The 20,173-nt window shown below is 39.9% G+C and overlaps 1 protein-coding gene across 2 annotated transcripts in view; it reads right to left on the minus strand.

The window, feature by feature from the left end:
• The window catches only part of TRPC3 (transient receptor potential cation channel subfamily C member 3), a 63,044-nt gene that overhangs the window by 6,923 nt on the left and 35,948 nt on the right, over positions 1 to 20,173 (minus strand). For both annotated transcript variants that reach the window (XM_037897143.2, XM_037897144.2), the window contains exons 5-10: positions 16,255 to 16,471; positions 14,851 to 15,084; positions 11,427 to 11,691; positions 10,666 to 10,861; positions 5,622 to 5,831; positions 3,597 to 3,680 (exon numbers count right to left, since the gene is read on the minus strand). In XM_037897143.2, coding sequence (XP_037753071.1) covers positions 3,597 to 3,680; positions 5,622 to 5,831; positions 10,666 to 10,861; positions 11,427 to 11,691; positions 14,851 to 15,084; positions 16,255 to 16,471 — 1,206 coding nt within the window. The remainder of the gene's footprint in view (positions 1 to 3,596; positions 3,681 to 5,621; positions 5,832 to 10,665; positions 10,862 to 11,426; positions 11,692 to 14,850; positions 15,085 to 16,254; positions 16,472 to 20,173) is intronic.

The raw sequence follows: 20,173 nt of genomic DNA on the forward strand, positions 1-20,173 counted from the left end.
GAAAATGGGTCAGTTTTTACTGGAAAAAAATAGCAAAATTTGGCAATGTTTGAGAAAATATGACTACTCTTCACACTTTTAACAAAATATCCAAACCTTCAAATTTAAAAATATTTCCATTACATTATAAATATTGTGCAGACTTCTAGTTCTAACTTCCCTATGTCAGGGACTCAGTATGGTAGGTTAACTGTAGGATTTTCACTCACACCTTCCTTCTCAGTAGATTTTCCCCGATCCCTTACTTTCTAAGGTCTCATTCTACTTCCTTGTGCTTTGGCAGGAGCTGTGTCACTGTATACATGCTATGATTTAGAGCAGTGCTTCTCAAGCTATCTGATGTGGGGGACCGTAAATTTTTTTTTCCAATGTGCGCATAGACCGGCAGCCGATGGCTCGCGGACCGACTTTGAGTAGCACTGATTTAGAGGACTTGCTACCTTCCCTGAGGCTATCATAAAGCACCTCTTTACTGACCAGAATGCACCATACAGTATAAGGTTAAATGGAGTGTTGAGAGATGATTTATAAAATCAAACTGGCTATTGTACAAGGCATTAATGCTATAGAAAATTCCCTGTAAATACAGCCTGAAAATACAATAGCCAAAATGCACATTCATCTGGTTATTTCATTTTCATCTTATGGTTCAATCAGTGTCCCTTACTCAGGCTTAGGAGCCAATGAGAGAGTTGCCTGAAAAGAACTGCAGGACTTAGTAATAATGACTTCAGCATAGAACATTTCCTGGGGATTAATGACCAGCTGGCATTTGTATTTATATGAACTTCAGGCCATCAATCCCTTCCAGCCAGGCATTAATACCCAGGAAATGCCTAGTTACCTCCATTGTTATTGCTTAAGATTTAAAATGATGGATCCCCATGCAAAGCCTAAGTAATAGGCTTTATACAAGAGACACATCTACACAGTCATCAGGGATGGAATCGCCCCTGAATACCAGCACAGCTCCTCTACAGCCCTTTCCCCATGCAGTGATTTTGACTGGTGAAACAACCCAAAATGGATTCAATTGCGACCCCTCCCACTTTGTTCCAACTCCCTTGATATAGCTGTGGAGAACTGTTCTGTTTTTCACTGTACACAGGGTATGGAATTATCCTGTGCAGCCTCTCTGTAGTCGGCTTCCTGCTTCAGCAGAACTGTGGTGGTTTTACTGTGTTTGGAGCCCTCTGTACCTAAACAGGGGAGCAGGTTTTGCCCCTAAATATGTTCCCTCACCCCAAATGATGAGAGCTTCAGGTCAGTGCTGTGAACCCCTTTCAGCACAAGGCATGAGCATCCTTGGTATCCTTCAGTACCTCGTGAGATACTCAGGTATCTCATGAGGTACTGAACTCTGATAAGCCACCAACCCCATCCTAAGCACTTTATGTGTGCCTACAGGTCAGCTCTAGATCAAGAGTAAAAAGTATCTGGACATAGGGGCAATCTTTTAAATTGACATATATGCTTGGATTAATCTAGGGGGATTGCTGTTTGAAATTAACTAGCCATAAATTTTTCACTGTGATTGATCTTGACAAGCCTGAATATAGAGAGTGCTGTGACCTTCCTTTAGGATTTGTTTCTTTAGTTTAATGTATGTACCAAATGGGCAAAAACTTCAAACACAACTATTTTTAAAAAATGTTTAAATCCACTGAAGTCAGATCATTCAGAATTAGGACTGATCATCCTGTTTACCAATCCATCCCTTTAACTCATATATGATTGTGCATGGGAAAAGGTTAGAGTTACAATAGCCCCTAAGTTTTCAGCCTTACCTCTCAATTGTAGGGGTTTAATTCCACCCCTTCACAGTAATTTTTTTTGGAGCTGAAGTCACTTTATCATTATCTATGGCAGGGGTTCCCAGACGTTTTCATTGTGTGAGTCACAATTTAACAGGAAGATTGTCTTGGGGTCACCCTCCTGCCCACTCAGATCAAGTGGACCACCACTCCTCACATGCACATGGCATTAGCCGTCTCCTCTCCCCTTCATGATTGCATAACATGCCTGTGACAACTACAGCAATTGCTTACAGGGATAAGTAATATTACAGAAAGTATTTAATGAATTTTTATCTGCTTTTATTTCAGTTTGGCAGCTGGAAACAAGAAAAAAAAAAAGTCATCTCAATATGACTAGCTAGCAAATGTTTCCACAAACCACCACGGATTTATGGACCACAGTGTGGGAACTAAAGCTGGCTGGAAACTGGAATTCCAAATTGGTGATAAATTCTGAAATTTAAAGCAAGCATTTGTTCTAAAATAGAACAAAACACAAAGTTTCAAAATTTCCTGCAGAACAGGAAATCCAAAATTTCATTTAGAAAGTCAAAATGACATTTAGATTAAACATTTTTTAAATGTTTCCATAGCTCATTGAGCTCCTCACAATCCTGCCAGCCCACCAAATAATAAATAACTTTTAGTCATTATTTATTTTTTTAGCACCTTGCTGTCTGTCAGTATCACTCAGTGAGGAAATGTGCTCCACTCTGCTTTTCTACCCTCTGTTTCTCTTCCTTCCTTATTCTCTGTTCTCATTTTCTCTCTCTCTCTCTGTCTTTGTGAGTCTCCTGTCCTCCGTGCATTTCCTTCCTTGAAGAAACTCTCAGTTCCTGCTTTCCTGTGGGATTCACTCCCACTCCCTTCTCCATTCTATAAACCAAAATGATCAGCAATGAAATAGTTAATGTTAACATTGACATGTCATCATTGGGCTTCAGAGCTGACACTGAAACAGGGGAGTTTACACCTCTACATTATTATGTAAAGCTGTTGGCAGCCTCAGGAAGACAGCACTCTATCAGCTACACTTGGTTCACATTTGGAAGCTCATCTTTGCAACCATGAGGGCTCTGCACAGTCTAAGTATGTCCTTTGACATAAATGTTTTAAGGAGGCAGGATCTGGCCGTTGGGCATATTTTGGTCACCCCTACTGCAAGGGCTCCTTTTATGCACTCCTGTTGTTGCCCTGCTCATATCTGAGGCTATGCAAGTTTATTTACTGATATATAGCCTTACCTAACCACTACAGATTAGTGCCCCTTTCACAGGATCTGCTTAGTGTGCAAAAGATTCTCCAGTAGGGTCCAGAGCACAAATATTCTTCCCTTTCTGAGCTGGATCGAATAGTCTCTGACAGGCTCCCCATCCTAGCAGAAGGACCCACCCTGTCCCCCACTTCTCTCTTCCCCGCCATCTCCAGGACATTCAAGCATCTCACAGAACATGTAATCAGAAAGAACCTCTAAAGAAAGGAAGAGAAGAGAATATCAATCCAGTGCTCTCCGGATCTTTCCCCAGAAATTTGCTTCTGTAATTTGCTGCACAGGTTGTCAAAATGGCCAGATCACGGAAAGGCCTGTTGGAGAACTAGTTTTAAATGTTTCAAGTGATGGGGCTTGAAAAACAAGATACAAGTACTTTGCGCACACAGTAGCAGCAACAATATGCTTCTCTCATTGCCGAGAGAATCCTTTTTTGTCTTGGGAAGACTCAGTGTATTTGAAGCACAGAATTCTGTTAGTATCCTCACATTATCACATTGCTCTAAACTAGAGCCCACTGAATTCCTTACCTGATAGCGTGTTGGCTGATTGAGAATGCTGTTAAAACTGTGAGATTCGAAAACCCTTGAGTTAGACTGAGTGACAAGGTTTAACTAGGAAACAATAAAGCCAAATTAGAACATAGTCTATGGAATTCACAGGTACTATAACCCAGCTTCATCTTTTTTCCATATGACATAACAGAGGAATATGGCAATAGCGCATCATTTCAGAATATTGTTTTCAGAAAACATTGAAAATAATTTGCGCCCAAACTCAGCAAAGCACCTAAGCATGAGTTTAATTTCAAGTATGTGCTTAAGGCCATCCCTATTCAGCAAAGCACTTAAGCATATACTTCAAAAATGTGCCCAAGTCTCATTAAAGCATGGACTTATGTGTTTTGCTGAATCATGGCCTTGAGGAATAATAATAATAATATATTTGAAAAACAGTTCACCATCAAGTTCTTAGTGCAGCAATAAACTATTGTAATAGCTATCAGAGTCCAAATACTTAGAGTTTTATAGCTCTGGAGTAGAAAGAGAAGGGAGAAAGGGCTGTGAAAAAACGGTCTTGTCACTAAACCATAAGGTTGGGGATTAGAAGATCTGAGGCCTCATTTACAGCAGTGGGAATTAGGAGTTACAGCCGTGAAAAACTTGTGGAAGTGCGAGGAAAATCAGCCTCTTGGGATCTATTACTGGCTCTGCCATGAACTTCTTGTGTGACCATTTAAAGTCATTTAAAAATGACCACTAAAAAATATAGATACAGATAGATACATACACTCTCTATTTCATTTCTCTGTGATGTATAAAGAAAGCCTGAGTGGTTTTATTATAACAGAAACAATTCTGCTTAATTTTTTTTTTTTACATTATACGTTCAGGTTTTACCTATCTTGAAAGACTTTCTGGAGACCAGAGTACTAGTGAAATGAGGGCATTACAAGAGACCACAGAGTGAAAGCCCAGTAATTAGGAGGGGAAAGGTTTTTTAGCTAAAATGTTTCAAACTACTTTGGGGATATGTGTGGGGTTTTATTTGTTTATTTATTTACACACACATTTAACTCCAGTGCCCAAACAATATAAAGGTAAAGAAATGTCTTTGTTAAAGATTCAACACTCCTGACAGTTCATAACAAACAGAAGTTTTAGGATGTCCTTCAGCAAAAAGCAAAGACCAGACTTGCCATTTCCAATATTTTATAAAGTAAAAAGCAACCAAAATAGATGACTTTTTTTGAAAAAAAAAAATGCTTTCAATCCTTCTGTATATATGGTAAACCATCAAAAAAGGCCATGATCCTAATTCATAAAAAAAAATCCTTTGAAGGTCACTTTTAACCTCTCTGTGCCCCGGTGCAAAATGGGAACAATAGTTATCTACCTCACAGGAGTGTTGCAAGACTGAATTTATTACTATTTGTGAAGAACATTCAGATGCTATGAGTGCGGGATAATTGTGCCTTTGTTAGGGAAGTGCTAGATATTATTATACCCCAAAGGCACAATTATCCCACATCCCTGTCAGAAACATAGCTTTTGGCAGTGAAGAAGTTTGGGAAATGGTGTTCTGTATAGCTGGCTAAACTTGCCCCTTCACCTATTCTGGTGATGAAAGGAAAAGTTAGCTTTCCAGATCTTCTAGTCTTTTACCCTTAAAATACATGAAAGTGCACCAGTGGCAACTTTCTGGATAAGGCTGAAGACTTCTTTGTTTATTATTTAGGGCATTTCTTGTGGGATTTATTTTTGTTGTTTGGTAGTTGGCTAGGATTGATGTTTTTGTTGGGTTATTTATGCTTTCAATTATATTTGGTAAAGGGACCTTGCTGCCCTGCAAAAATGTATCATTTTACTTTGCTTTAGTCCTGTGCTTAAAAGGCATCTGGTTACAGCACTTTAAAAATAAAATGCTTGATTAATTATGGTACTATCCTTCACAAGTACAAACTATCCCCTAAGATTTAAAGGAAATCTTAGCAAAGAGCTAGGAGGCAAACAAACACATTTATCCAATGCAAATGAAAATTTTTTAAGACCTACCCTAGATTTGGAGTTACTCATCCCTATTTCAGTATCTTTCTGCAGCCTTCTCCTCCTGCACTTAGCAAAGCTGATCATCCTCATTATGAAATAGAAAAAAGACTTGGGGCTTGGTACAAGACTGAATGGTGGAGGTAACGTTTTTCCATCATCGAAGTAAGATAACCAGAGCTTAGAGCGAGCAAACTTCCACTCCACATCACTGTCATCCTGCATTAGAAACAAAAAGACATGTCTACTTTGTTTTACTTAACTTTAGGTTTCATATAATTCAAGACTCTTTCACAAGGAGTTTACCTTAAATAACTTCTCTTTTTGTTTTATACAGAAATGTGATGAACTTGTTAGGGTGACTGATTCCCAGTAGTTCAACTGAAATGCAGCTGCGTTATCAAGTCTATTTTAACTTAATTCCTGCTGTGTCTGTTTACATGGGCTCTTTTTGGTCATAGTTAGTTGAAGCATGCAAACAGTTTTAAAAAGTGTTATATCTGCAATGAGTGAAAACTGAACTATTAAGGTCCTGCTATTAAAAGAGAAAGTTATTTAATAAAAGCAAGTATCTTCTTCCTTAAATTTAATGCTGAAATGTGGTGCCGTGCAAGTGAGGAAACAATAGTGTTGCCTTTTGGGCAGTCATAGGGTGAGCAGTTAACGTGCAAGCCTTTCCACACAGCCTTGCCTATGAACATTAATTCTGACCTGCTTTTGATGGGTAATCCAGTATCAGTTCTTTTATTGGCATCCATGGGAAGGAATAAGCAGACAGGTTTTGTGCCAGGACTGGTAAAATCTCATGGCAGTTTTGCAAGCCTGACCTAACTGAAATTTGAAGACTTTCTCCAAAGATAAAAAATAGTTTATTTGTTTCCAGATTAAATTTAATCCTAAGGAATATAAAGTATTTTCAACATGTATTGGAAATGCACATGCAAAACATGTTTTGATTTTTCTCCTTTGATTTTAAATTTTTAAGTTAATTTATTACTCATCAAAAAATGCCAAAATTACAGCCCTGGATACTGCAGCCCTGCATTTACCCACAGAATAGGTACAGAAGAGGGCAAGTTTTCCCATTATATCCTGCCAAGGTGAACTGCAGGGACCTCTAAACTAGTTGTGATGGCATAGTTCGGTCCCCATGGCAGTACATTTGGCCTGTCTGCTGAGATTGCCAGCCAGAGTGTCATTGCCAGTCATGATAGTGGTTTGCATAATTTGGGCTCTTGTCTAGAAAGGGTTGACTGAGATCATCAATTCCATTAAATATAGGTCACTCAACAGCCAGCAGTTGCTAACATCTCTCATGATCTGGGCCATATATATGTGAGTAGAGAGCAGAGAATAGATCCTAAAGTTTGTGATGTTTCAATCACGTTTTGTACAGAGTAAATCATCTTAGAATTTCCCAAGAAAATGATTTGAATGTAATTTTTACGTACTTTCTGATATCACAAAAGCAAGCTGAAATTCTGCTAAAACTGTTTTTGTAAGGCCACAGATTGATTGGCATCATAAATATACTTTTGTCTTTGTAAGCAATCTGGATTTGACTTTTAAAACCAATAGTCTTCACCAGTTTGGGTGTGTCTTTCTTTCCTTCCTTTTATTGCACAGTATTTGAATGGTAAGCACCTAAATTGAATTAATTAAATTCTGAAATGAAGTTATTGCTGTCCCAGTGAACCCCAAATAAAGCACCTCTCTTACAGATGAAATAGCTATTCATAATTTTGAGAACTCATCCTAAACTGCAGGCATTAAAAATCTCCCACTCTGCAGGTGTGCGTGAGTGCAGCCATGAAGTTTTCAGGGCATGGCAATGTGAAGCTAAGATTAGAATCAAGTTTTAAATATTGTACTGAAAGAAGAAAAAGGATGCTTACACTTCAGACTGAATAATTAAGCTTGAAACAGCTGTTAAATGTGATTTAGTCATCAGAACACTCTCACACAAAAATCTTTGCTTATGTCATGCACTAGCACAGTGCGTAAACCTAAGAAAGTGTATGTATTAATGAAGCTGAAGTATCTAACACATCTATGTTTAGTTAAAAGGTTTGGGGAAAATGGACTAGCGAGCCAATTATCTTTATGGACTACAGTAAAAGCCATTTAACCAGCAGTGAGGGCCTGTCCACCCAGTAAAATGTACTGTGTTCAGGAAAAGGTGTTATGAAATGTTTAAAAAGTAAGAATTAGGGAATCAACTAGCCATGTGCTAAAATTGTCTGCTCAATAGCTTTGCTGTCTATTGTATCCCATCCTTCATTTGAAAGTTTAAGTTGTAAGTTTTTTGGGACAGACCATTACTGATTGTACAGTGCTTACCATACTCTCATGTCTGTATAAAGGCAATGAGCTATAGTATCTGTCCAGATCCTGGGAGGTCCCAAACAGCTTGGCTGATTTGCCAGGGAGAGCCAAACCCTCAACCCAGTTTTTCTGCCATATTTTCAGGGCAGAGAACCAGATTGGCAGGTATTAAATGGCTGTAGAACAAATGCAGTAGGCGATCATTAAGCTACAGTACTCAGCTGCCAACCATAGAAAGAAGGAATAGGGGGATTCTGATTGGAATTGCATTCACACTTGCATTGTCACTGGGACTGCTTCCATCCAGAAAAGGGTTGAAATTTGATTTTGTTTGAATTCTTGTTTGGACTCTGGGTTTTTACTGGGCTATATCATTGTGTAGAAATATGTTTATAACACAATTTGATTCTATTTACAGATTTAAACTACATGGTGACATGGTAAAGCACAACTGTCTAGACAGGCCTTTAAACATGGTTCTGGCTACCAAATTCCTGTCTGTGTGCACCAGACCAAACTGTTTTGAAAAAAAAAAAAGGTGTGGCCTTTCAATGCTGGTAACCAGACCCAGATTGGAAAAAAAAAAGTTTAAACCATGTTTTTCACAGATGGTTCAAAATACTGTTTAAATAAGGTGTAAATGAGTTGTTATCACTCTAACTTCTACTTTGTAATATTTTCTAGATTGTTTCTCTATAAAGTTGTTCATAGAATCATAGAATATCAGGGTTGGAAGGGACTTCAGGAGGTCATCTAGTCCAACCTCCTGCTCAAAGCAGGACCTATCCCCAACTAAATCATCCCAGCCAGGGCTTTGTCAAGCCTGACCTTAAAAACCTCTAAGGAAGGAGATTCCACCACCTCCCTAGGTAACGCATTCCAGTGCTTCACCACCCTCCTAGTGAACAAGTTTTTCCTAATATCCAACCTAAACCTCCCCCACTGCAACTTGAGACCATTGCTCCTTGTTCTGTCATCTGCTACCACTGAGAACAGTCTAGCTCCATGCTCTCTGGAACCCCCTTTCAGGTAGTTGAAAGCAGCGATCAAATCCCCCCTCATTCTTCTCTTCTGCAGACTAAATAATCCCAGTTCCCTCAGCTTCTCCTCATAAGTCATGTGCTCCAGCCCCCTAATCATTTTTGTTGCCCTCCACTGGACTCTTTCCAATTTTTCCACATCCTTCTTGTAATGTGGGGCCCAAAACTGGACACAGTACTCCAGATGAGGCCTCACCAATGCTGAATAGAGGGGAATGATCACGTCCCTCGATCTGCTGGTAATGCTCCTACTTATACAGCCCAGAATGCCATTATCCTTCTTGGCAACAAGGGCACACTGTTGACTCATATCCAGCTTCTCGTCCACTGTAACCCCTAGGTCCTTTTCTGCAGAACTGCTGCCTAGCCACTCAGTCCCTAGTCTGTAGCAGTGCGTGGGATTCTTCCATCCTAAGTGGAGGGTTCTGCACTTGTCCTTGTTGAACCTCATCAGATTTCTTTTGGCCCAATCCTCTAATTTGTCTAGGGCCCTCTGTATCCTATCCCTACCCTCCAGCCTATCTACCACTTCTCCCAGTTAGTATCATCTGCAATCTTGCTGAGGGTGCAATCCACACCATCCTCCAGATCATTATTGAAGATATTGAACAAAACTGGCCCCAGGACTGATTCTTGGGGCACTCCGCTTGATACCGATTGCCAACTAAACATGGAGACATTGATCACTACCCGTTGAGCCCAATGATCTAGCCACCTTATAGTCCATTCATCCAGCCCATACTGCTTTAACTTGCTGGCAAGAATACTGTGGGAGACCGTATCAAAAGCTTTACTAAAGTCAAGGGATAACATGTCCACTGCTTTCCCCTCATCCACAGAGCCAATTATCTAGTCAAAGAAGGCAAATAGGTTAGTCAGGCATGACTTGCCCTTGGTGAATCCATGCTGACTGTTCCTGATCACTTTCCTCTCCTCTAAGTGCTTCAGAATTGATTCCTTGAGGACCTGCTCCATGATTTTTCCAGGGACTGAGGTGAGGCTGATTGGCCTGTAGTTCCCCTGATCCTCCTCCTTCCCTTTTTTAAAGATGGGCACTCCATTAGCCTTTTCCCAGTCATCTGGGACCTCCCCTGATCACCATGAGTTTTCAAAGATAATGGCCAATGGCTCTGCAATCACATCCGCAGTGCATCCGGCCCCATGGACTTGTGCTCGTCCAGCTTTTCTAAATAGTCCTGAAACACTTCTTTCTCCATAGATGGCTGGTCACCTCCTCCCCATACTGTGCTGCCAAGTGCAGTAGTCTGGGAGCTGACCTTGTTCGTGAAGACAGAGGCAAAAAAAGCATTGAGTAAATTAGCTTTTTCCACATCCTCTGTCACTAGGTTGCCTCCCCCATTCAGTAAGGGGCCCACACTTTCCTTGACCTTCTTCTTGTTGCTAACATACCTGAAGAAACCCTTCTTGTTACTCTTAACATCCCTTGCTAGCTGCAACTCCAAGTGTGATTTGGCCTTCCTGATTTCACTCCTGCATGCCTGAGCAATAGCTTTATACTCATGAAATAAGCCATTATCTCCTAGCACAGTGTTTTCTTGTGAGTTTCTTTAACTGGGGTAGTCCCTTTACTGATACTTATTTCCATCAGAATGTGCCCATTAAGAGGATTCTAGTGTCCTTTTAAAACATAACAAAAGGGAGAGATACCTTAGAGAGAGAGACCTTACCTCAATTTCTTGGTACGAACTGTTGATCATGGCAATCAGCATGTTGAGCAGAACTACGACCATTGTAACATTGTATATGCCATACAAAACATAGCCAATATTCTCTATGAATTTATGATCATATTTGAGGACAACTGAAGTTACTTCAGATAAACCAAATATTGACCAAAACAAGGTCTTGAAACTTTCTTCAACTCTGTATGAAAGAATCGAGAGGAATGTTACTGTAGTAAATAACCTCAAATTTCTGTCTGCGATTTGGATTTTAAAGTTTTGTAAGGGATTTTAGTGTAGATGTTTAATCAAAACAACAAATACAAAAAATCTTTTTCACAGAATGTTTCGTTTCTTCCCATCTTGATTTGACTATACTGGGAGCAGAGGGCACTCAACACTTCACAAACTCAGGCTATGTCTACACAACAAAGATGATATCAGCACTGCTATGTCAGCATAGCTCTGCCAGCACAGTCACACCAGCATAGTCCTTAGAGCAGACACAGCCTACACCAACAGAATGAGTTTCTCTGTCAATGTAAAAATGCCACCTCCCCAAGTGACATTAGCTACATAGATGAAAGCACTCTTTGGTCAACATAGCTGCATCTCCACCGGGGGTTTCGTTGCCATAACTATGTTGGTCAGGGGTGGGGTTTTTTCACATATAGCTATGCTGATATAACATTTCAAACCTCAGGCCCCTAGCGGTTAATGACTAAAATTTTGTATTTCCTTTTGCTTCAACACAACTTCAGACTTACGTTGTAAAAGCAGAGTTTACTTTAGCTCCAAGGTAGTAGGAGTAGAGTATGAACATCCCAATCATAAATGCAAAAAATACCATAATAAAAAGGACCATAAACTTGAAAATGTCCTTTACAGTCCTTCCAAGGGAAATCTGCAAGGGCCCAAAGCTCTCATTTGCAGGCAGGATATATGCAATCCGAGAGAAGCTAAGCACAACAGCTATTGCATAGAGACCTTCAGATATTATCTGTGGATCAGATGGGAGCCATTTGTCTCTGGCTGGAAGACATGAAATAAAGGGGTAAATAATTGAGTTTCTTACTTATCACCATGTTTAGAAAAATATAGCTATAGATTGGGAATTGTCATGCACATATCTGTATCTAGTAAGGACAAACATTTGTGGAGTCTAGTAGTTGATGTTGTATTACAATTAGTTTTTAAGTTATAAGTGAAGAATTTGAAATGTGTACTTTTTCAGTGGAAGTTATAATGTAAAGAGACATGAGGATCTCTTCTAATTGTGTGTATTTACCTCTCTATTGGTAGTTAAGCATGAAAATTAATATGAGGATATATCCCACCACAGTATGAATTTTTTATATTACATATAACATTTATAGATTCTATAATAATTAAAATCACTACTAACATTTGCATGTTTCTGTACGGGATAAAATTTTCCCAAATAAAATTAAAACATAGTAGTATTCTTAAATGCACCCTAATCTTTATTTCTCTTTTTTATTATTTAATTTGTTTAGTTATCTATAACAGCTATACAGGACCACTAATCATTATTCAGTCTTTCCTGAGTTTGGACTCTATGTTCCAGTCCATTTTTGTTTAACAACAATAATTATTTTTTATTTATATTGTATCAATGACTAAAGACCGCTGCTTTAATAAGATATAACCACACATATGTTCTGTAAAAAAATTATTTTGTAGGTTAAAAATAATAAAATATCCATAAAAGAGTAACAATGACATCATAAATAAGGGTAGTAAAATAAATATTTAATACAAAAACTTTTTTAGAGAAAAATTAACAGTGAATTATGTGGAAATAAATACAATATTAGCTTTTTTCCCCAGTAACATATGTTAATATCATGTCTATATCATCAAAGGTAGTGGGGTGTTTTTTGGTTGTTTGTTTTGTTTTTTAATTAAAGCAATGGAATGGCTAATAATTTATTAGGAGTTATCATGTGCATGATTGAATCAGCAGCAGTGTACGAAAACGGTGGGTGGAGGAGGTGTTTTGGTTTTTTTTATGGAAAGCCAGCAGTGTTGGCTGAGGAACAAATTTCGTTTATTGAGTGCAACAGGCTCTTTAGGTTTTTGTTACAATTTTCTCACCAAAAAAAACAAGAGAGAGGAGTCTCCCCCTTTCACCCATCAGCCCAGTTCAAATCCCCACTCTTCCTGATTTGGAGCAAGGATGTGAACTCGAGTCTCCCAGGTGAGGGCCCTAGCTACTGGGCTAAGGTAGCCTTGTAAGGATTAGCCAAGGTTGTCCCTGGGGGAGGTTCAGGGTCTGGGACAAATCAGCCATCACCAGCTTGGGAGCCCCGCAATGCATTGGTGGCTGGGCTGGAAGTGCCGTGGTGCTGGGCAGCCTGCTGCTGCTGGCAGTTGCCGGCACCAACTATGGGGCTATTGTTGGCCATAGCGCCATGGTGGCTCAGGGCTCTGGCTGGGGTGGGGGACTCGCTGCACCGAAACGTGGGCAGCTAAGCTGGGCGCTGTCTCCGCCAAGACTGTGGGTGTGGGGCGGCAGCTGAGACCCCAGGCATGAGGGGCAGCAGCCAGGAGCCCAGGGGTGCTGCAGCACCCTCCGCACCCCTAGTTTCCACACCTATGTCTTCCAGGACCGACCACACCAGCCAATCGCACTGGCCCGTGGGGCCCTCCAAAAGGCAGGGCCAAGAGCAGTCGCCTCAATTTGCCCTACCAAGGGAGGGCTCTGGGATTAGATTGTTGTTGGTAAACACAGATGTCACCATACACATGCAAACGGACAAAAAATATTTCCATCAATAATAATCAAAATTAACAAACTGGCAAGAAAGAAAAATGCTTGAGAATTTAAAGACAAAATCCAATAATTTAGACTTGTGAATTAGGCTTGTTACAAATGGACAAGTGAATGAGCAGTAAAAACAGATATGATATGTTGATTTAAAGATATTTACGTTGTATATTTTGACATCCGATGTTGACAATTTGTAGTTTTAATGGTTTATAAAGCTTTAACTCTTTGAATTGCAACATCTCCTGTCAATAAACATTTGTCTGACCCTCTCATAATTTCTGTGAGATTATGTGCAACTGTGAAATTTTAAATAGATCAAAGTCTAAAAAAATTCTAAAAAATAAACAGCAATATTATCCATCAAAATTATAAAACATAAAAACAAATACAAAAAATCAAATTTTGCCAAGCCTAGATATAGGATATTTTGGGATGGGTTTCTCAATCTAGCCTGTTGAAGCTGTTCCTCCCTTATAAAATGCTTAAGCATTCATTGGACCAGAAAGAGAATGAGAATGACTCTCTAACCCAGTGGTTAACACACTCACCTGGAAGACCCAGATTCTAGTCCCTTCTCCAATTAATATTTAAGTATTTTATAGGAAATGGAACAGCTTTGACAGGAGAGACTGATGAAACCCACTCGAAAAAATACCCTATGCCCCAACACTCAGCTGGGAGACCTGGGTTCAAATCCCTCCTCTGTGTCAGGCTGACTGGGGGTTTTAACTTGTGCCTGACGTCCCACGTGAGTGCTCCAACCACTGGATATAAAAGAGGGTAGCGCTATATCCTCAGCTGTGTTTTGTGTGGGCCCAAACCAGAAGGCGGCCTCTAAGTAATCCTACCTGATCAGGCTCCACAGGAGAGATAAGTGAGGGAAAGCTTGGTCTGAGCATCCCACTAGGGCTTAGGCACTGAGCTGCTCAGCAGTGTTGGGACTTAGGCAGTTTTGTGCATGCCCACCAACAGAAATATAGGCACCTATAGGGTTAGCTGGCAGCTGAGCAGGGGGTTTTGAGGATCTAAATTTTGGACTTAGGCACCTAAAGTGGCAGTAAGGCACCTAAATCCCTTGTTGAATCTAGCCCTTGGGGTCAAATTCAGTTCTGGCATAAGCAACTGCATGGACTTCATGGTTATGCCCAGTTAAACCTGAGCTGAATTTAGCCCTATTTTGTTTAGTATTAGTATGTCAATATGTTATTTGTTAAACTGATGGTCACAACAAATACTGTTTAAAAAGCATAAAAAATAAAAACAAATGGGTAGAAACCTTAATGTAAATATTGTGAAATCAAATAGTTGTAAAGGATTTCTATGCCTAACAATCCTAACACTGTCCCTTTAAATGAGTGCCCACTAGTTTACTATTTGAAAGTAACATTCAAACTCACCATAAGTAAAATACTCTATTTCGGGTGGAAGTGTGACTACGGAGAGGTCACTCTCCTCAATGTAGTTGTCCACATATTGTTGTGCTTTGGTGGCCTGCAGAAATGCTAGGAGCCTGGCTGTGAAAGCAGCCATGAAAATGGACAACATCCCAAAATCCAGAACATTCCACAGCTGCAAAATATATTCCCTGGGTCCTTCTAGCCAGAGCTCTTTGCATTCTGACCACATCATACCTGCAACAAGAAAGGAATAGAGCCAGTTTAGTCACAACTGAGAATCATTTAACTTTCCCTCCGATAAAATCAGGATTCACCAGGAAGGCACTGAAGTACACATTTTCAGTATTACAGGGTTGCTACCTATATCAACTTTCCTGGGGCTGTCTTTTGGGCCAAAGCTCAGTCATCATACATTGGGGCCGCTACGTTGTAATATAATGACTTCACAGCACAAACATCATGACCGCTCAATGTGATGTTTTTGTTGCAGAAGGTTATCTTTTAAAGGTGGAAGGTTGACCCTTCCAGCGCTCCTCTCCCATTTCACTTACCCATATACTCCTACATAACATGCATAAAATCTCAAACAGGCTGGCAGATGATCAGGCAATGAAAAAAATGTCTAGTAACAAAAACTGACTCATTAGCCCTTTGACACTGAAAGAAGCTGTGATTTCCTCCAGTGCTAAATAAGTACTAATTAGCTAATGCATTAACATCAAGCCATGGAAACACCAGACCTTCTGGCATATACAACGGCAGAGGCTTTGTGATCTTGTTTAAAATAACCAGTTTATGTTATTACACTACTGTATCAGTGATATTACACCAACACTATTACATTCTGAAAGCTATGATATTATTGATATGATATCAATGATATTACACCAAACCTGGGTTTCTGCCACAAATGCCAGGATTTCTGAACATTGTGGTATCATTATGAGTCATTGAGTTTTCCATTTATTACACCGTGGTACAATCTTCATCCTCTGAAGAACACAGCTGGTCATTTTACTCTTGCAAATATGTGGAAAATTACTCATTTTACAATGTTAAATAAAATTGTTCATTACACTGAACATAAGAAGATGTTAGTGATGTTTACTTAACTGAGATAGCTCTTACTGAAAGCAGAAGAAACTAGAAACATGCCTTTCCTACCCATGGCACTTTTGTACACCAGGGGCTGCAAGAGGGGGCAGTGAGGATCTGCTTATGCCAATTGTTGGCTGCTGGAAGTTTTCCTCTGGGAGCCAATGTAGCCCCTGAATACCACTGGAGCCATATACATGGCTGCAGTGGGGGGTCAGCGTTTGGGCCTCGCTTTTTTCTTTTAGAATGTCTATCTACACAGTACAGCTGTCATGGAATTGGATTGAAGCAGCAATATTCTATACTTACCAAGCACCCACACCATGATCAGCATCTCTGTCCAAGTGAACTGGGTAGTTTTCACCCTAAAGATCTGTTTAGGGTAATCAGTAACAGTGACGTTTGGGAGGGTTGTGATGCCTTCAAATCTGTCTGAGGCATTGAACACCAGTAGGCCCAAGAAAATAATGAAGGATGCTGCATGTGCCACAAATTTCATAAATGGGCTGCGGAGAATTTTTCCAAGCTGTGAAAGCAAAACAAAACCAGTCCCTCATTTTTAAAAAAGATACAGCATTTCCCTTGCATCACACAGCTCAGAAGCATAAAGAGGCACTTACAGATAATGATAGGCTGAAATTAAAGAACCCACTGCTGCTTAGGTATACTCTTTAAGTGCACTGAACAGTCATGCAATGGTATCATTCCTGACAGGAATCTCAAGAAGGCAACCCATACAGGAATGATGTCCTGTCAATCAGCATTTTTGATGTTCCATATTCACATAGAAGACAAGTTGCAGAATAATCCTCTCGGGGATTACATCCACACCATATGAGTATTCACCACTGTTCAGAGAGGACCTGATCTAATGCCCATGGAAGTCAATGCAGAGGTGGATCAGGCCCAGGGAGAAGTGGATAACATAATATCTTCTCTACCAATGCGGGAGATACCCAAAGTTTTCAGGGCATTATTAGCTTACCTATGATAATTAGCTATCTTGAATTCAGCAAATCAGAACATCAAAGCACTATTTATACGATGGCTGAGGAAAAGCAGACTCTTCTCTGGATGATGTATTCAGAGCATAAAATATCCCCCAGATCAAGACTTTGTAAATGCTTTTTAAAAAACTAATTGGAAAAATTTACACAGCAACAAAGTAAGAAAAACGAGTTCAGAAACATTAACATGTTTAAATGAATTCATTTGGATTAAAAGAGCACTCTGTGGGCTAGAGAGTGGCTGTATCAAATGTTGCTGCATTTGGGGTGAGTGGAGGTGCATTACAACAGTGGCAGTGGCCAGCAGCAGTCTTCCTGCAGAAGACAGAGGAAGCAACATGCTTCAGGGAAGCTGAAGGGAAAGCACTCTGGAGCTGTATTTGCTACCCCCTGTACAATGAGGGAGCATGTGATCCAATTTGCAATAACCTGGGCCACAAGCCAGTGTGGTAAGGGGCAGGGCCATAGCTCACCTTGTCTGAGGAGGGTTCTACTGCCAATATCTGGGGGGGGGGGGGTGTTCTTGTACCTCTGTTGATGCTGTGACTCCCCAGTTTATGCACTCAATGAGTGCCAGTGACAGGGTTCTTGAGGGACGGGCATTCTTTCCCCCTGACCTCCTGTAAGGCACCCACAAAAGAGCAATCAAATTCTGGCCCAAAGACTTCTGGGTAACTATGGACCAGTGTGTCATTTAGATGTTGGCCTAAATTGGAGACTGTGCAGAGATGCAACCGCCCCACACCATTGGGAAATCCAGGAGGGACTGCATCTTAGGAAATACAGTTTCTACCAGTTTCCTCTCCCAGCTTCCTTCCAACCCCTTTTGAAGTGAATAGCACCCTTTGGGATATATGCACAGAGCAGTCTCTGAAGACCCCTGCACATAAGGACTACTGTTACCCCTGTCCTCCCATGAGATATTGCAAGGTTAGTGGTGGTCAGAACTTCTTGTCTCAACTCCTGCACAGTCTCTCAAAGGTGCAGGAATAATCTGGATCCCCAAATATAGCAAGGGAGTAATACTAGGTTAGTTCAAACATATCAGTTGTATTCAGAGATTCCAAGGCCAGAAAGGACCATTGTGATCATTTGCTCTAACCCCTTGTATAACACAGGCCACAAAACTCTGCAAAATAATTCCTAGAGCATAGATTTTAGAAAAACATCCCATCTTAATTTTAAAATTGCAGTGATGGAGAATCTACCATGACCCTTGGTAAATTGTTCCAATGGTTAATTACCCTCACTGTTAAAAATTTACACCTTATTTCCAGCCTGAATTTGACTTCAACTTCCAGCCACTGGATTGTGTTATACCTTTCTCTGATAGATTAAAGAATCCATTATCAAATATTTGTTCCTCATATAGGTCATATAGACTGTAATCAAGTCCCCCCTCAACCTTCTTTTTCTTAAGATAAATAGATTGAGCTCCTTGAGTCTGCCACTGTAAGGCATGTTTTCTAATCCTTTAATGATTCTCTTGTGGCTCTCCTCTGAACCCTCTCCAATTTATCAATAACATTCCTGAACTGCGGACACCAGAACTGGACACAGTATTCCAGCAGCAATCACACCAGTGCCAAATACAGAGAAAAAATAACCTCTCTACTCCTACTTGAGATTCCCATTTATGCATTCAAGGATCACATTAACTTTTTTGGCCACACCATTGTACTGGGAGCTCATGTTCAGCGGAGTATCCACCAGAACCCCCAAATCTTTTTCAGTCATTGCTTCTTAGAATAGAGTTCCACATCCTGTAAGTATGACCTACAGTCTTTGTTCCCAAATGTATATATTTACATTTAACCACATTAAAATGCATTTGTCCTTACACCTAGCTTACCAAGTGATACAAATCACTCTATATCAGTGACCTTTCTTCATTATTTACCACTTCATTATTTACCACAAGTTTGTCATCTGCAGACTTGATCAGTGATGATTTTATGTTTACTTCTGGGTCACTGATAAAAATGTTGAATAGTATACAGCCAAGAACGGTATTAATTATGACATGAGACAAAATATTATGTGAGATTTTAAAATCACATCCGAAGTTCTGCACTAACAGCAATATCCTTTCACACGAAAGCCAGTGAATTTAGTGAGTGAGGAGTCTAAAGTAGTTTCCCTATCTCAGGGTTTTCCTGGACCTGAAGTCAGGGGTCAGATTCAGTGAGCTGAGCAGTAAAGTATGCACTATATTGACATTCACTAGTTATACAAAGGACTTTAATAACCCCTGTTTACCTGACCTTTATAAAGCATTTTTAAATTACAGTATTAAGCAGTTGATCTGTACTTCCAATACTTTGATTTCACATGAGCATTCAAAAAGAGCCAAGTGTGTCTGGCAATGGGAATTAAAGCTCATGGAGAAATGTCATTTTTTCCATATCAGACATTAAAAAAACACCTGATCATGAGTTTACATGACATCAGTCTACCATGCAGCTATAATGGGTACCTTTACAACAGCTCATCAAGGAAAGTGACATTTCAGAAGATAATCTGAGTAACAATTATGCTATTTCATAAAGATTAATCTTTAAAATAAACAAATGACTAGGGAAAGAAAACATCAGATTCCTTTTAAAAATGTATGGGGTGTGCAGACTCTTATCACCTCTTAAAGGTGAACTGCAAAGCAAAATATAAACTCAAGTGGAACACAGATTTCTGTGCTGGATACCCCCTCTGAACGAGCTTGTGGGGTAGGGCCAGGAAGACATTCAGCAAAGAAGTAAGTTCTAAGTAAACTTTAAAAAAAAACTTCTCTCTGTGAAATCCTCTTTTGTTCTTCCTGGTTTACTGAAGATATATCAGAATGCATCATTTGGCTGACATCACACATATCATGGAATGAATGGATTTCAATGAGACTGCTGGTATTTGTGTTATGACAACATCAGTGAACCTAGAAACATCAGGATGATTTCACCAAGGGAAAATATAAATGTGAAATGATTTGTTAAAAATGTTGTTCTTGTCTGAATGCCCTCAAAGTGTGGTTAGAAAACTGTGCTTCGTTTAAGTTTTGCTTTGCAGTTCACCGTTATAAACAATCTGACCTAACAGTTTAGCAACAGCGAGTATGTCATTTAGAGCTCAATCCTGTACCGCTGAAGTCAATAGGAGTTTTGCTGTTGAATTATATAAGAGCAGAATCAGATCCCTAAGATGCCAACTGAGAGGAACTGATATAGAGCTTT

Source organism: Chelonia mydas, chromosome 4 (genome assembly GCF_015237465.2).
Source record: "Chelonia mydas isolate rCheMyd1 chromosome 4, rCheMyd1.pri.v2, whole genome shotgun sequence".
NCBI classification, from domain to species: Eukaryota; Metazoa; Chordata; order Testudines; family Cheloniidae; genus Chelonia; species Chelonia mydas.